This window comes from Chlorocebus sabaeus, chromosome 7 (genome assembly GCF_047675955.1).
Source record: "Chlorocebus sabaeus isolate Y175 chromosome 7, mChlSab1.0.hap1, whole genome shotgun sequence".
NCBI lineage: Eukaryota > Metazoa > Chordata > Mammalia > Primates > Cercopithecidae > Chlorocebus > Chlorocebus sabaeus.
This window is the reverse complement of record NC_132910.1, coordinates 59,155,492-59,172,926: the sequence shown is the minus strand read 5'-3', so window position 1 is coordinate 59,172,926 and position 17,435 is coordinate 59,155,492. Positions and strand designations below refer to the sequence as shown.

General features: G+C 39.7%; 1 protein-coding gene across 2 annotated transcripts in view; it reads left to right on the top strand.

The window, feature by feature from the left end:
- Nucleotides 1-17,435, top strand: part of PAPSS1 (3'-phosphoadenosine 5'-phosphosulfate synthase 1) — a 104,385-nt gene that overhangs the window by 57,317 nt on the left and 29,633 nt on the right. For both annotated transcript variants that reach the window (XM_007999471.3, XM_007999473.3), the window contains exons 7-10: nt 1,328-1,439; nt 3,434-3,639; nt 4,710-4,845; nt 13,236-13,504. In XM_007999471.3, the coding sequence (XP_007997662.2) occupies nt 1,328-1,439; nt 3,434-3,639; nt 4,710-4,845; nt 13,236-13,504 (723 nt within the window). The remainder of the gene's footprint in view (nt 1-1,327; nt 1,440-3,433; nt 3,640-4,709; nt 4,846-13,235; nt 13,505-17,435) is intronic.

The window sequence follows — 17,435 nt, the reverse complement described above, 5'->3', positions numbered from 1 at the left end:
GGAGTACAGTGGCTTCCCTTTTTTTTTTTTTTTTTTTTTTTTTCCTAACAAGACCACAGAACAGAAGGTACTTAATTCTATACACCTTTTTTTAAGAATACAGAGAATACAGTACTTTATGGTCACTTTTTTGTGAGTCACTTGATGGACCAAGGCTCTTCTTATTTATTGTATGTCAAGTGACCTCTGCCAATATTTCCCTTTTGAAGTTTAAATAGTCTTAGCTGGCCAGTGGGGTGATGCCTGTGTCTTTCCAACAAGATTTTGTTAATCTTGGAAAGACTCCTTGCTTCCTGGCTCAGCAAGATGTTCCAGGCTCACTTTGTACCTTCTAGTCCTATAATTGGACTCAGCCTTTTCTCCAACCAGCCCTAGTTCCCTTTGGAGATCATAAGCTGCGTGCTTGGGTGCACTGTAGAGGTACCAAACTGTCAAATAAAATGCAGCTTTACAGATAAAGTTGAAGTCTTCTCTGTGAAAAGATTATGCCATCATTTTACATTTCCCTGATGATTTATGAGAACAACCATCTTTTGCATACATTTATTGGTCATTTGAGTTTCCTTGTCTCCCAGTGACTTTTTTTTTTTTTTTTTTTTGAGACATGGTCTCAGTCTACTGCCCAGGCTGGAGTGCAGTGGCGTGATCTCAGCTCACTGCAACCTCTACCTACTGGGCTCAAGTGATTCCCGGCTCAAGCGACTCCCATGCCTCAGCCTCCGAAGTAGCTGGGACTACAGGCATGCACCACCACACCTGGCTAATTGTTTGTATTTTTAGTAGAGACTGGATTTCATCATGTTGGCCAGGCTGGTCTTGAGCTCCTTGATGTCAGGTGATCTGCCTGCTTTGGCCTCCAAAGTGCTGGAATTACAGGCGTGAGCCACCTCATTTGGCCATAAAGTTTCTCTTGGTTAAGGACAGTGGTTATCAAAGTGTTAGATCATCACTGTTAGCATTTTCTGGGAACATTTTAGAAATACAGATTCTTGGTCTCCGCAGCAAGCTGACTGAATCAGAAACTCTGCAGGTGAAGCAATCATCATTTTAGTAAGCTTTCCAGGGGTTTGAGGTAAAGGTTGAGAACCACGAGTTTAGGAGAGGCTGTGCTTATTAGAAATACTTGGAGGCCTAATGTTATTTAAATTTAATAGGAGAAGGAAATATTTTCCTAGTGCCCTTATTCTTTGTTAGTTTGGTATAATCTATACTCATCCTTACACTGTTTGTTTCCATTGCTTTCCAAATTAAATTCCTGAAGATCATCACTGCTTTTGCTTATATATACATGCAATAGAAAATTTTGCTTTACTTTCAAATTTACTAGGTGGATATGCAGTGGGTGCAGGTTTTGGCAGAAGGTTGGGCAACCCCATTGAATGGCTTTATGAGAGAGAGGGAGTACTTGCAGTGCCTTCATTTTGATTGTCTTCTGGATGGTAAGACATTTTACATTCAAAATTATATATGGCAGAGAAATTACATAGTTGCAGAGATTTATCACTGTTTACAAATAGTAGTAGGGAAACATCTTAGTAGAGGTAGCATTATAAGACTAAGTTATATCATTACTGAACACTTTATTTAAGTGAATCATGATACCTCATTTTTGTTTTTCCCTTTCCTGACTCTTACTTATTTTAGAGAGAGAGGGAAATCTGGGGATCAGGGCTGAGGATGGATTGTAAAACACATACAATTATTCTATGCTGTTTTTGCCTGATCACTATGGAAAGCTGCTTCCCACCGAGGGCATGTATGTGCTGCTTTTTGTGGTACTGAAGCTCATGCTTGAGCCTTCTAATGAGGAATTGTGGAGTCCTAGTTAAGGAATTCTGAAATATGTGGCTAAAAATGTGGTCCTTTCTATTCTTTTAAAACATTAACAAAAAATTGTCCAAGAAATTGATGTTGGCCAGGCGTGGTGGCGCACGCCTGTAATCTCAGCACTTTGAGAGGCTGAGGCGAGTGGATCACTGGAGGGGAGTGGATCACCTGAGGTCAGGAGTTCAAGACCAACTTGGCCAACATGGTGAAACCCCGTCTCTAGTAAAAATACAAAACTTAGCTAGGCGTGGTGGTTTGTGCCTCTAATCCCAGCTACTTGGGAGGCTGAGGCAGGAAAATCGCTTGAATCTAGGAAGTGGAAGGTGTGGTGAGCCAAGATCATGGTGCCACTATACTCCAGCCTGGACAAAAGGACGAGACTCTGTCTCAAAAAAAAAAAAAAAAAAGATGTCCAACATATTATCATTATAATCCAGCAGCCTTTAATTTTGTATTGTATACTGTTGGTAAGATTAATTTACTACCTTATGAAAATATTTTTAAATGTCACAGAACCCTACTATAATTGCTACCAAGTTTTTTTGTTTTGTGACTTCTTTTAACTGGGTGGTGAAATAGATATTAGAAAACATAATTCCTAATCATTCTTCTCAAGAAACTTTATCAAAAGAACATAAAGATTAAACAATGCATTTTGATTTTCTTCCTTGGAACTAATCGCAAAGTCTTGTGGACTACCTCCTTTATAATGATTTAGTCTTGGGCTTGGTGCAAATCTACCTATTCATTTTCCATGTTACACTTTACCTAGTGGTAGTAATTTAAAAAGCAGCCAAGCAGTTTTCATTACTCTGCTTGACATTTTTTGTTCAAAGAAGATATGCCATGATGTCCAAAAATATGATTTCTTTAGTATATAAATAGTCCAAATATGAATATGAGAGTGCATTTTATTTTTCTAACCTATAGATGATGAATAGAAAGAAGATTTTTACAGCTTGCAAGGTTGCATGCTGAGACTATGCCTTTAGTATCACTGACAACACATTTTGGTTTAAATGCAACCATTACTGTCTTTATTTCTTGGTTAGTGATAGCTGATATCAGTTTGAATTTGACTGTATTAAAAAAAGACTTTTTGGATAGTTCTGTCTTCGTATCTCAAGTATACTCAAGTGTACTTAATCAACTTGTCACATAAATTGTAGTTATTATGTCATCCTGTTATCAACAAGGATTTAAGTTTTTCCTGAAAAGGCCCAGAAACGTAGTTCTTTGTCTGTTTCATATATTGGAAAATTGGAAGTGCACAATATATATTTGGTGATTTTAGGCTTAACCAGCTGATTCTTTCTTGTTAAACAGTTTACGTATGTAATTCTATACCAAAATGTACCCAAAGACAATTTGATTCTTTTAATTTTTGCTTTTTTTTTTTTTAAACTTCTGAGCTCATTGCTTATTCTCCCTGTTCCTTGTAGCTTGTTCTTTCTTTCGTTTTTCTGTGCCAGATACCAGTTGAATACTGTCACTGGACCCACAGCCTTTTATTATTTGAAAAGTGTCCCCTGAAGTGAAAGTGGATGTAAGTAAAGCCTGCTGAGTAATCCAAGCTGTGTGCTTCATGTTCTTTTGTGCTCTGCAGGAGGTGTCATTAACTTGTCAGTACCTATAGTTCTGACTGCTACTCATGAAGATAAAGAGAGGCTGGATGGCTGTACAGCATTTGCTCTGATGTATGAGGGCCGCCGTGTGGCCATTCTTCGCAATCCAGAGTTTTTTGAGCACAGAAAAGAGGAGCGCTGTGCCAGACAGTGGGGAACAACATGCAAGAACCACCCCTACATTAAGGTGCTGAAAAAAACTCGCTGCATTTTATCTTGATTTGCCAGTGACGTTTGTGCTGAAATGTGGGCATTTTCTGTGTATTGACTTTTCATTGGAATTGTTAATATTTTGCGGAATAGAGATTGGACCTTAGATTAGTGTGATGAGTGTTTATGCTCTTGTCATTTTGGTCCAGATAAATATTTATTCAGCAAACATATTTTAAATCTCTATTATATACATGGCACTGAGCTAGGTGCTGATGCTGGGAATGCAGGGCCAGGGACACCACCAGCACAGTGTTTCAGCTCTTGGAGTATACAGTCTTGTCGTATGCTTAGGCATGTACTTATAATGAGCATGTGAGGTAGAGGCTAAGGGAGCCCTCACCAGGGTGGTTTGATGTGACAGCAGTGAAATATAATTTCTCATCAAAGTACCTCATTTATTATATGTGTATGTTGTATGTGGAATGTTATTGAAGTCAAATTTCTGTCAGTTGTTAGGTGTGTTAAGGTAGACTGAAAAAGAAGCTGGGTGCGTTGTTGGCACATAAGCCAAAGCCTCATGGGGAAAAGGAGGGCTGGAGCTGCCTTGTGAAGATGAACAGGTCCTGGAGGGTAATAGCTCCTCCTTTCAGATGCAGGGAAAGAAAGTAGTAAAATTGTAAGAAATTTGAGGTGGTGTGGAGACTGGAAGGCATGAATTTGTATCTAACTCAATGATCATTAATTCTTCAAAAGGTTAGGATTGGAGAACACAGAGTATGGGATGACCAAGGGCTACAAATTGTTCTGTTAATCGATGTACAATAATAATGAAAAGAATGTTTTTGTTACTTGAAAAGGTATAATTATTCACATTGCTTTTGTTTGCCTTTCATATGTAAAGATAGTTATTTTACAAGTTTTCTGGGAAATTACAAAATCGATTCTAATTTTATAGCATCTCTAATGTCAATTTAGTTGATAAGTCAGATTTACCTCATTTAAGATGAGAGTAGCTTACAATGACTGTATTTAGCTTATATGAGAGAAATGTTTTTACTTATTTTGATCTCGGTTTCCATTAAATTTTTTTTTTCTTCCTATTAGATGGTTATGGAACAAGGAGATTGGCTGATTGGAGGAGATCTTCAAGTCTTGGATCGAGTTTATTGGAATGATGGTCTTGATCAGTATCGTCTTACTCCTACTGAGCTAAAGCAGAAATTTAAAGATATGAATGCTGGTAAGACATGGATTTAATTACCTAATAGAGGTTGGCTTGGAGAGAAAGTTCTAGAATATTTTTTCTAGTGCTTACTAAAATGTAAAACAAAGATGAATAAATATAGCAGTGAAATATGTAAAGAAAGGTAGTCAATCAAAACTAACCTGTGTAGTTTTATTATAGTGGTATAACTTGAATTGACATTATTTTGAATACTCTGGAAGCCAGATGCTAATATAGAATTTACCTTTCGTTTATTATAAAACTCACATGTTAAAGCTGAATGGAACTATAGAATATTATTTGAATAATTCACTCATATAAATATGCTTTATATGTCTGAATGTTTTACGTAACATATATATACACACACACATATATATATGAATGTCATATATCTCAGAATGTTTTACTTGACATTCATATATTGGAAGTGCACAGTGTATATTTGCTGTGATGTATCACAGCAAATAGTGATATATGAGCATTATATCATACTATTGTACCAATGAAACATGACTATGATTTAAACAATAGAGAAAGTTGTTTAAAGCAAAAATTAAAAGAAACAACACTGTGTGTAGAAATACTTCTCAAAACAATTCATCAAACTGTCTTTGGGTACAAATTTTTGGTATAGAATTACAGAAGTAAAAGAAACTTAACAAGGAAGAATCAGCTGGTTAAGCCTAACATCACCAAATATAAACCGTGTACTTCCAATATATGAATGTCAGGTATCGCAGCAAATAATGGAACAATGGAACTTTTATCATGTTCACTTCATTTAAAAAACGTTTGTGGATCTTTATATGCCAGTATGCCCTGTGCTGAGGATCCATAAATAAGTACTCTAGGAGCTTATGGTATAGAAGAGAGAGACATTAAACAATAACACAAAAAGTTGTTTAAGAGAATACAGAAGCTGCAGATGCTGTTCTTTATAATACTGCTTTCTATATTATAAAGCACTCTAGGACAGGATTTTTATATCAAACTTCCTGCTATTAGGTCTTTGACACAGAGGTGGGTAAATGGATGTGCTTACCTTGATGCACCCATACTCTTTCTATACCTGCAAATTGAAGATTCTGTATCAGGGAACAGCATTCACTGTAGATTTGGGGAGGCTTTTTTAAGCCTTAAAATTTGAAGCATCCTGCAGTTGTGCTTCTAATTAATTCCCACCCACTGCAGAGATGGTTTGGCCCTAAGCACTGGTGCTGCTCTTTCATATTTTCTGTGTAGAAATCAGATGGATGTGACTGAGAAAGGGCAGGTGAATGTGTTTGCCTTTTTGGGGTATATAACTGGCCACCAAGCCATGTTTGTGAACCAGAAACCCTCATTCCAAGCAACTGCAGAACAACTGGGAAAGAGCAGGCATTTGTGTTTGTGTTTGTGTTAGTGTCAGTGAACTCCAGAATGCTCCTGGTAGGCATTCAGAGTTCTGTGTTCAGACTCTGCTTCACCACCTAGCAGTTATGTGTTTGTGGGGAAATTGCTTTTCTCTCTAAGGCTCATGGACAATTGATGAGGATATTGATGGTACCTAAAGCATAACATTTTACTTTAAAAAGTGAAATGAGATAAGATGTGTAAGGGACTTTAAACTGTACTGGTATGTAGTAAGAGATTAAGTTGTTGATATGGTTTGGCTCCCAAATCTCATCTTGAATTGTAGTTCCCATAATCCGCATCTGTCATGGGAGGGACCCAGTAGGAGGTAATTGAATCATAGGGGTTGTTTCCCCCATGACAGTAAGTTCTCAAAAGGTCTGATGGTTTTATAAGGGGCTTCCCCTTTTGCTTGGTTCTCATTCTCTCTCCTGCCACCATGTGAAGAAGGACGTGTTTGCTTCCCTTTCCACCATGATTGTAAGTTTCCTGAGGCCTCCCCAGCTGTGTGGAACTGTGAGTCAATTAAACCTCTTTTCTTTATAAATTACTCGGTCTTGGGCATTTCTTCAGAGCAGCATGGTAATACAGGTGCCTTAATTTTTGTTGTGTGAACTGAAGCTAGACTTTATTCATGTGAAGGTTAGAGCAAGAATATCTGTTTATGCCTAAGCTCTGCTGTAGACTGCTGAAATTTGAAGTGTTATGAACTTAATAAAATGGGTTAAGAACTGGAGGCCTGAGATGGGCCACCCACTCTTCAGTGCTCCATAGTTCCTACCTAGTCTGCTTAACTCATTCACATTTCTTTCTTGGCTCCTTTAGGGTTTTTGAGTGTGGGATCCCTTTTTACCCTTTTATACTTTACTCCTGAATTTGAAGCAAATATTTGGCTTAAATTACTTATACAGAAACTTCTTTGAGTGCTGTACTTGGTGCTGCCTGTATAACAGCTCATTTCTCTTCTTTTTTGCTAACATGTTTTATATACAGGAATGAATAATGACTGATATAAGTTAATAATGATGTCCCACTCTTTTTTGTCAGTGTGTGATTAAGGGTCAGTGCATTAAGTCATTTCTGGCCATTGAGCTCTAAGGAAGAGGGTTTTCAGGAAAGATTCTCTTTCCGACAGTTTGGCTTATGCCAAACAAATTCTGTTTTTTTCACCCTTCTCTTTCTTCCTGTTTTGGATGTTTGGAGTTCCTGCAACCATTTTGTATTCATGAAAATTCCAAATATGCTAACTTTTGTCCTTATACTGTGAGTTTCTCATCCAGCCAGGGAATCATTTATCTCCAGATTTCTTATTCAAAGAGATAGCATATATTCAGATTATTTAAGATACTTCTAGTTGGGTTTTCTGTGATTTGCAACCAGAAGCATCTGGTAGTTTATTATCTGTACTCTTCCCTTTTCTGCTGGTGAACAGAAACATGTTTAATGGAGGACTTACTGTGATCATGTTATTTAAATTTTTGCCAAAATTTGAATTCATATCTGGAACTGATGTTAGTAAATTAGTTGTTGGCATTGTTGAAAGGGTCTTATCAAGGAATTGTTCATAATTAGGGACTTTCATATTACATCTGTTTCGCACTCTTTTTTGTGAGCCAAACATTTTAAGTCATTTAGAGAATGTGTTGCATAATGAATGATTGCAACTTTGTTTAAAGTAGCTGAGAGCCAGTTATTAGCCTTACATCAAACAACACAAATTGGAGTGTTATTTTATTTTTCCATTTTTATACTGAGGCAAATAAGCAACAGACTAAGGAGTTTACTTTGTAGTTCTTGTTCACTCTTTTAGGAAGCCAATAACAAGTCAGTTCTGATGTGTTCAGAGGAGAGAAAGCAGGGAATTTATTTATTTATTTTCTTAATCTAGGATTTCTTTCCTTACCTCTTCCTCCTCCTCCTCCCCTCATCTTAGAAGTACTTTGATTACCACATCTGGGCTACTGTCCTGTGCACAGCACTATCAGTGTGACTGTTCTTAGACCACTCTGTAGCTGGGAAGGATTGAGAAGTCTTTAATACCCACATTGGTGATTGCAAGGTGATATATTTCCAGATGGCAAGTTCTTTGAATTACCGATGATTGACCAATGTCCTGGAGGGGAAGAATGCATTTCACTTATGCCAAGTCAGAGCCTGTTAGTGTTTATTAAACAGAGAATATTGGTGTCCTGCTGATTGCAAAGGGAAGAGTTGACATAATTTCTTTCAGACTAGTGTGTGGTAGTACAGTGTTGAATAAATCTGAGAAAGCTTTATAGAGTTGCTGAATTACAAACTACATTTTAAGTGAGTAAATGGAGACATCAGAAGGATGTTTTAAGTAAAGTTAGGGATGGTACATGAGAAAGCTGAGTCAGAAGCAGATCTGTGTTTGGCTCTGAAGTGGATAGTGGATCTCAATGATAAGTGGCAGCAAGCCAGAGAGCTGAGATTGGGTGAGGGGAACCTGTGTCAGTCAGCTCCCAGCAGGAAGCAGAAGGCACACTCAGATGAGGCTTTGAGCATAATTCAATGAAGTGAGTATTTAAAGAAGGATGGTCAGAGTTAAGGGAACCTACAAGGAGTTGCTGAGGTGTCCAGGGACTAGTGGCATTGAGCAGTGTTAGCCAGCCCCAAAGGGGTGAGAGCAGGAATCTGTGTTTCTGAAGCCAGGTGGGAGCTGTAGCTGTGGGAGGGCCGCTGGGCAGAAGCGGTTTGAAGGGTCACCGGCACAGCCAGAATCACAGTGCTGAGGCAGATGATAGTGGGGAGAAGAGCTCCCCCAAAACTTTTCTCCGTCCATCCTGTGGTTGCCTGCTAATGCCTCCACCCTCAAGGCAGGAGGACAACAGCCCTGTCTAGGAGAATCCCTGAGGGACCCCTGCGCTCCCTGCCCCAGGACACCAGAGAATAGATGGGGAGGGGAATGGCAAATAAGCGGCACAGAACTTTATATACTGGCACAAAGCTTTATAGTCAACATCTTACTTTAATTTGGAAGCATTTTTAGTCATGAGAATAGAAAATAGTTCATTGCTGCCATGCTTTAGAGTATGAATTTACCAGTTTGTGAAAAATTCTAATATCTTTATATTTGTTTAAGGGGCCCATCTCTTATTCCTTTATTTCTCCCCCCTCTCTCAAGCAGTTTGAGTAAAAGAGACTGTTAGTTTATGATAATCCCAAGGAAGAAGGAGAGATCAGATTGCTTTGTTCTTCCAGGTCCCTTCACAAAAACTCCCACAGAAACAAACATTAAACACACACACACAACTCTGGCAACCCGTTCCATTGTCTTGTTTAGCTACTATATTGATTTAGGGAAAAACAGAAATGTCTGTTCTTGGAGCTTTGGGGTAGAGAGGCATATAGAAACCTTGGGTGGGAGGGAAGAAAGGATTTATTAATTACTGCTCTATGTAGTGCAGTCTTACAGTGAAGTTAAGATCTTACAGTGAAGTTAAGAGGAAAGAAGCGAGAAGATTTGTAATTCTGTGTTCAGTGGTTGGGGTGGATACTGGGGCTCTGGCTGTGGGCTGGGATGTGAAGCACAGTTCTGGAAAGTCTGAGGGAGGGTGACTAGGATTTAGGAGCACTGTCCTGCTCATCAACTCATTCATTTATTTGCTGAGCTTCAGATGTCTTTGGATACTCAGCTTGGAAAGAGTAGAGTCTGGGTTACTCTGCACCGTGCCACAGCAGTCCTTGCTGGCAATGCCTCTAGATGAAGCAGTCTGTGGCTTGTCCTACATGTTTTCAGGGAATGCTGATATCTTCATTTCCTTCCTTGTCACACATATGTGCTCAGAAAAACCTTCTTCACTTTCTTCTTCCTCTTCTACCTGCTGGAAGGAAAGGGATCAGACTTCACTTGTTTCCTTAGTGTGTTGGCTCCTGGACTGGATGATAGGAAATCCAGAGGAAAGGGAGAGAGCTTGCTCTACTGGGAAGTTCCTTCACGTAGACATGCAGTACAGGAGAAGGAATAGGCTTTGGGGACCAGACCCAAATTTGGCTTGAGATGTGACAGTAATAGGAAAGGTAGAAGAATTGAGGGAAAGAGGCAGGTAATGAGCAATGTATATTGAAATAGTTTTTGTAATGCATCTGTCCGGTGAACCGGAAGGAAGGACTTAGAGATGTGGCTAAGAGAAGCCATCTGTATGTGTGCAGTAATTGAACCCAGGTGTAGGGGTAAGCTTCCTGAATGAGTCTGTCAAGAAGGAATTTCATAGGGCCCAGCAGTAAGCCTTGTGGCTCCAAGAGAACCACAAGATGTCAGAAACAGGTGGTTAGACCAGAATGGCCAAGCGGAATAGACGTGTCATATGTTTGATTATAGCTGTGTAAAAATGTGTGCAACAAAGAGAAAAACTAGAAAATTGCACAAAACAAAAGACCATGCTTTCAGGACAGTGTGTTTATGATGATTTTCTCATCAAATTTTATTGGGTTTCATGGTTTTTACTTTAAAGAAAGCATAGAGAGGCAGATGAGATATAAAAGGTTGGTGCCACAGTTAGAAGGCCTTAAGTGGTGTAGATTTTTATGTCCGTCAGTAAAGAGGTAAGGACCACTTAAATCAGGAAAGTGCCATTTGAATTTGGCTCACGTTTCATCCTCACTGTTGGTGGAACAGGAAGGAATTGGTTGAATCAATGAATCCAGTCCAGCAGTCTCATGTATAGGTGAAGACACCCATTCTTTCCTTCCCTCACTCTCTCCTCCACACTGTGGTAGTGCCGTCACCAGTCTTATGGTAATGGTGTGGAGGAGTAAGTGAAGGAATCTTGTCATGTCCTACTGGAGTTGAGGGAACTATATTCCTTTTAATGTGTATTTACTCTTTTAGGTAACGTCTGTGCTCCCCTGCTCTGACTAGACTGCAAGCCCCTGGAGGGCAGGCCAATTTCACTACTTCCTCAGGCTCAGCATGTCTCCAACTGCATTTGTATCCTGTCCCTGGTGGATTTCTTCCCTGTTACTGGCTGTTGTGTAAAGTTGGGTAGTTCCGGGAAGAAGACCTGTTTGAAGACAGATCTTGTGAAGAGATGAGGAAGGCTAAGTGTGCTGGTAATTAGTGTGCTGCAAATGAGATGTAGGGAACAGAAGAGACTCATTACATGTGGAGGACAGGGCAAGAAAAGAAGCTGAGCCTCTGAGGTGGGTAATGGTGAATTGCTGGTGAGGCGCCTGTGGAGCACTAAGAGGCGGTTGAGGAGACAGTAGTCTGAGTTTGGGTAGAGTTCTGGTCAGAAGACACAGTTTGTAAATCACTAGTACCTAGGGCTCTGCTCAGTGACCTTAGGCACCTGAGAGCAGAGTTGGGAGGGGCTTGACCAGGAGGGCGGCGCCTGTCCTTGCTGTTGTCATAGTGTGGCTTTATTCACTAGTGTGTAGACTGTGGTGTGTCAGATGAGCCTTCATGAGATGTCCCCATTATTCTTTGAGCACTTCCCTTCTTAGTGGTACAAAAAGGTGTTCCAGCTCATGTTGTACTTTCCTTGCCCCAGCTAAAAGCTGCCATTTGCCAAGGAGCTCTTGTTTATTTAAGTGGGGAATGGTATTTAGAACGTAAAATTTGGGCTTTTGTTTTGCTTCTTGCCACTGGGTAGTCACTGTTTGTAGGACCAAACGATGGTCCTACAAAAAAAAAAAAAAAAAAGGACTAAATGAAGAGGGGTGTGTGTGTGTGTATATCTGTAGTTCTAGTGGTCAAAAGGGATATTTTGGGATCTTTTATGTCCATATGTAAAACAAACTTTGAAGTACATTGAGAAGGATAGAAAAATGTTAGGTCTATATCCATTGAGAAGGATAGAAAAATGTTAGGTCCATATGTAAAACAAATTTGAAGTACATTGAGAAGGATAGAAAAATGTGAGGTCTATTTCCCTCCTCCCATCCTAAAGCAAAATAATTTTAAATGCTTGTATATCAAGACTTTTCTGTCTTTTGTACCTAATGTCATATCAGCTATTTCCTTTGTGAAAACCAGCCCTGTTCTGTTCATGTATAAAGGTAATGTGAGGAACTTCCAAGAGTAGTGATCATGCTGTAAATCTTGGATTTCACATGATATGGAAAACAAAAACAAAAAATCCCAGTTAAGTAGGATGCCACAGTCTTCCTGTGATACCTTTTTGTTATGGTGATAGAAGAGGGTCAGAATTGAGAATAAATTGGAGAAAATGTACTATTTGGCTTACAGATTGTTAGAGGAGAGAGGCTGTTCCTCTCTCTGAGTCGACCTTGGATCAGCATGGCATGATGCTTTGTCAGGTATTGTGAGGGCGGCGAAATACAGAGCTCTTCTAACCGGATTAGAAAGGTCACCTGCTAGCAAGCACCAGGTAGGAATGAAGCCAGGGTTGTAAGCAGGAGATAAGGAGTTAACCAGTTTCATCTGTCTAGTAGTTTTCATTGTTTTACGGGATATTGTTGTTGCTAAACTATAATCTAGAATTCAGACCTTCGATCATAAAACAAAATATGGTGCTAGTCAAGCAGAGTAATTGTAAGTAGCATGTTTGGACAGTAAGTAAATTTTTGAAACTACAAATATATGTCTCTACCTTTCTGTCTCCCTTAGTAAAGCATTATCTTAGGTCCTTTGGAGGTATTGACTGATGGGTAACTGAGGCACAGACCAAAAATTTATATCTGTAGTAAGCAGTGGATCCAGGATGTTAGGACCAGAAAGTCTGATGATTGCTCTCATTTCCCATGAATGCAAGAAAGTAATTCTTATAAATCCATGATTGCTATATTACACATCCTCAGATAAGTATGGTTTACTTAATATTGTATAGTAGAAGTATAGGTCATGTTATCCTAGAGTAAATGGTCAAAGCAGTACATTTTTTTTTTTTTTTTACCAGTTTTCTGATTTCTGAGTTTGCATATGTTTGCTTAATCCTAAGTATCAAGTTTTAAGAAAAATTGCATATCCTTTGGAAGGTAATCTGTTAGAAGCGTGCTGTTCTTAACTCTGGAAATTCTCTTTTCAGATGCTGTCTTTGCATTTCAATTACGCAACCCAGTGCACAATGGACATGCCCTGTTAATGCAGGATACCCATAAGCAACTTCTAGAGAGGGGCTACCGGCGCCCCGTCCTCCTCCTCCACCCTCTGGGTGGCTGGACAAAGGATGATGATGTTCCTTTGATGTGGCGTATGAAGCAGCATGCTGCAGTGTTGGAGGAAGGAGTTCTGAATCCTGAGACGACAGTGGTGGCCATCTTCCCATCTCCCATGATGTATGCCGGACCAACAGAGGTAGACTGCTTGTAAGATTTTCACTGCAGCAGTGTTAAAGCCACTCTTACCAACACACCTAGTGTCACCATCCAGTTGCTTTTTCTCTGCTATGTAGGTCTGTTCCAAACATTTAGCATACATAACATCCTCTCCTGCTCATTGGGGATGTTCCCTGGATGTTAGGGACAGCCTTGAGAAAGGAAAGGTGGGGAGAGGTTTCACTTGCTCTTGTGGGTCTTAGTGCCAGTTGTGAAGGAGGAGATGTTCCCAGCAAACAGGGCTGGGTTATTTGGGAAGTTATGCCACAAGCTCCTCTTGTAATTGCTGGCCACATTGCAGACACAACAACAACACTGATCTTGTCCCGTTACCAAAGTTCTAGGTCTTTGTTAAAGAGGGGAGCTGGGCAAAGCCTGTTTGTTTATATTCTTCTCTGTGTCCTTGTGTTTTCAGAGATAGGCACATTCCTTTCCTCTAGGTATAGGATGGGCATCTCTGGAATGAGGGTCTTTTGACCTACTTCAGGGGAAGATCCGCTACATTTTATGACTGCCTTAGGGGAAAGTGAGGGTGGCTTGGTTTTTTCTGCTGTTTTCTCAAATGCCAAGGTGCCATATTTTGGAGTAGTGTGTCCTGAACCGTATCAGTATGCTAGCTGCAGCAACTCCTTCCCTGGTCTCAGATTCAACTCTGCTCACTACCTGCAAGAGCATGGTCTAGTGGAAATAATACAAGACTGTTGTCGAGCAGTCCAGGCACAGTTCTGGGCCTGGGTTGCCACCAGCTGGTTTGTAATCTCACATTAGACTTATTGAGACCTCTCTAGACTACGTTTAAGTGCACAGTAAGTGGTATAGGTAGGACTAAGGGTTCTTTAAGATTCTGTCCCATTCTGATCAGTTCCTAATTTGTCTTATTTTCTTTTAACTTCACATTGAAGTATACACACACACACACACGAGAAAGTATATATGAAAAAGTATATATGATTTGAGTTGCAGACGTATTAAAAGAAAAAGCACATCTTTCATAGATGCAAGTAAATGAATTTTTCCCATTGGAACAGTGACATACAATTGGCTTCCAGAGTAAAAAAAAATTGTATCAGCACCCAGAAGTTTTTCTTCTTGCCCCTTTCTGTTCACTACTTGTCCTCCCCATAGGAGTCATCAGTACCCTCACATTAACATCATAGGCCCAATTAGCTTGTGTTTAAGATTGGATACCCTGGGAGCAGACTCTGAGAGTGAGGTGAGAGTTCAGGAAGTCTCTTAGGGAGAACTCTTGGGATCAACACCTCTGGAAGGGAAGAGAAAGGAAGGGAGCAGGATTCTGTAGAGGGGGAGGTCGAGCTATAGGTCAGTCTCAGTGGAGGCTTTCGTCAAGTCCATGGGGAGCTCTGGAAAGGCCCTTCAGAAATGTCCAAAGTTGCATGGGAAATAGGCATTATACCTCAGTGTTTCCAGGGGTTGGCTGCCCATGGGAGGGGGCTTACCTTTGGGTGCTGCTTCTCCTTTCAATAGAAGCAATTTGTGAGCGGGGTGACAGCTGCTGGGTGTCTGCTGGCAGCCGAGAACCTGGAGAGCCCGCTCCCTTCCTGCAGAAGGCCTGAGTATTGCATCACAGCAGTAAGTCCAGCTGGTTTTTAATATTTCTGTAATTCAAATCATACCACATATGCTCGTTTGTGTCTGGCTTCTTTCACTTTACATTGTGCTTGTGAAACTCACCTCTATTATTATGTAATTAGTGGCAGATTGTTCATTCTTGGGCCTGTGTGGTGTTTCGTTGTGTGATTATACCCAATATTGTTGATGGGCATTTGGGCACTTTATAGATTTTTGCTCTTAAGAATAGTGCTGGCATGAAGATTTTAGTGCATGTGTTTTTGTGGACGTTTCTGTTAGTTATACCAGGGAGGAGAATTGCTAGGTCCTGGGATATGTATTTGTTCAGTGTTAGTAGATTCTGCCAGTCAGTTTTTTGATGTGGTTGTACCAGTTTACACTCCCATCAGCAGTGTATTGCCTCATCAGTACTTGAGTATCCTTTTCATTTTAGCCATTTTGGTCCTTTAGTCCTGATTACTTAGCCAAGCACTCTGTAATACTTTTCCTATTTCTTAACCAGCCTCAAGAAATCTCCTCATTGAACCAGTTTCACTGAAATGGAGTCTTAGTAAATGTGTTGTAGTTATAAAGGATTGAGAAATAGAATATAATGATAGTCCATATTTTATTGATTTCTTACTGTATTTTTCAGACAATATTCTGAATGCTTTACGTATGTTAACTAAATCCTTATAAAGATTGCTAGTTAATGTATAACTTATAAGTTATTTGTTTTAAGTTTTATGTTAGGTTTTATAACTTATAAGGATTAATCCTATTGTTATTCACAATTCACAGCTGAGGAACCTGAAGTAGGAGGTTAAACTATGTTCGAGATCACATAGTAGTAGTAAATGGTAGAGATAAAATCTGAACCTAAGTAATCTGGCTCCAGAGCTATGTACTATAATTTCACATAATTTTTAATATTATTATATAACATTAAGATATTTTTTAAAATGTGTAGCCACATCTTTTTTGAAAAGACTAGAAATAAATTCTTATAATATCCTATAAGAGTTCCAAAATAGTGAGTTAGGATGGCCCTAGCAACATTCGTTAGAGGTGGAATCTTCAAACAAACTTATTTTTTTTTCAAAACCTAGAGTTGCGGGTTGTGATATTCTTTGTATAATATGTATTCTTAATCTTTGTATTCTTACAATACCTGACTCGTGATATTGGTATTATCTGCCTATATTTCTGTTGTTGAGAGGAGCAAATAGGATCAGTGTAAATCATTTAACACATTGCCTGGCTCATGACAATATGTGGCAATTGATATAATTGGCTTCCTTTAAAAAACTACTTTGCTGCAAATTCTCAGCATTTCTAGGATTCTGGCCCCACATCCAAGGAAGTGTCTATATCTCCAGGCTGCTTCATAAGTCTATGAAGTCCTAGAGTTTGATTATGACAGGGAACCTGGGATGACCTACTGCCTAACAGGTTTCATGTCAGAGTGTGTGTCCTAGCCCTGATTTGGGATATCCTTTGGTGTTTAATAATGTATAAAGCTAATATAAAGAAATTAAAAATACCCATTTTATGAGTGCCTATGCATGTATCACTCACTGAATAGCTGCTTTGCGTGCATTAGGTTACCCTACAACTTGGTGAGGAAGGTTTTATTCTTGTTTTACCAGTGAGATTACTGAAGCACAGAGAGGCTAAGTGACTTAACTCTAGTCTGTCAAAGAAGACCAGAGCTGTACAGTGATTAAAGTAATAAAAACAGAACTTTATTCAGGAAATATTGCAACAGGAGAATAAAGTCCTCAGTATAGAACTGGGCTCAACTCTGAATACAGCATAGACAGGTGGGGATTGATAGCCAAGGACAGGGTGGAGCTAAGTGGATGGAAAATTACTGAGAGGAAACATTGGAAGCAGGGGATTCCGGGACAAGTGGGATTCTTGCTGAAGGCAGGCCAGGATCATCAGATACCTGGGAAGTGAGTGGAAGATAAGGAATTTGATCAGATAATGAGGGTGAGCAGATACTGAGAATAGAGGATTCTCAGTAAACAAACTTGGCAAGATTTTTGCTACAGTTGGGCAATGCAGGCCTGATAAGGATGGACACCAAAGGTCAAGGCTTAGAGGGCTCAGAGGAGCCTGACTAGTTAGTGTCTGTCTAGGAGAGATGCAGAACTGGAACTGAAACTTGGGCCTATTTTTTTTTCCTTCTAGGGCTCCTTGCTGCCAAGAAGCCTCAAAGTAACTTTGGGCTTTGGCATTTGGAGGGAAGGCCAAGAAGTTAGTTGTTTGGGGTGCCTACAGAGCTCCCAGGTTTTCTAGGGAGACTAAGAGGCACGTTAAAGCTGTGTCTGCCTCTA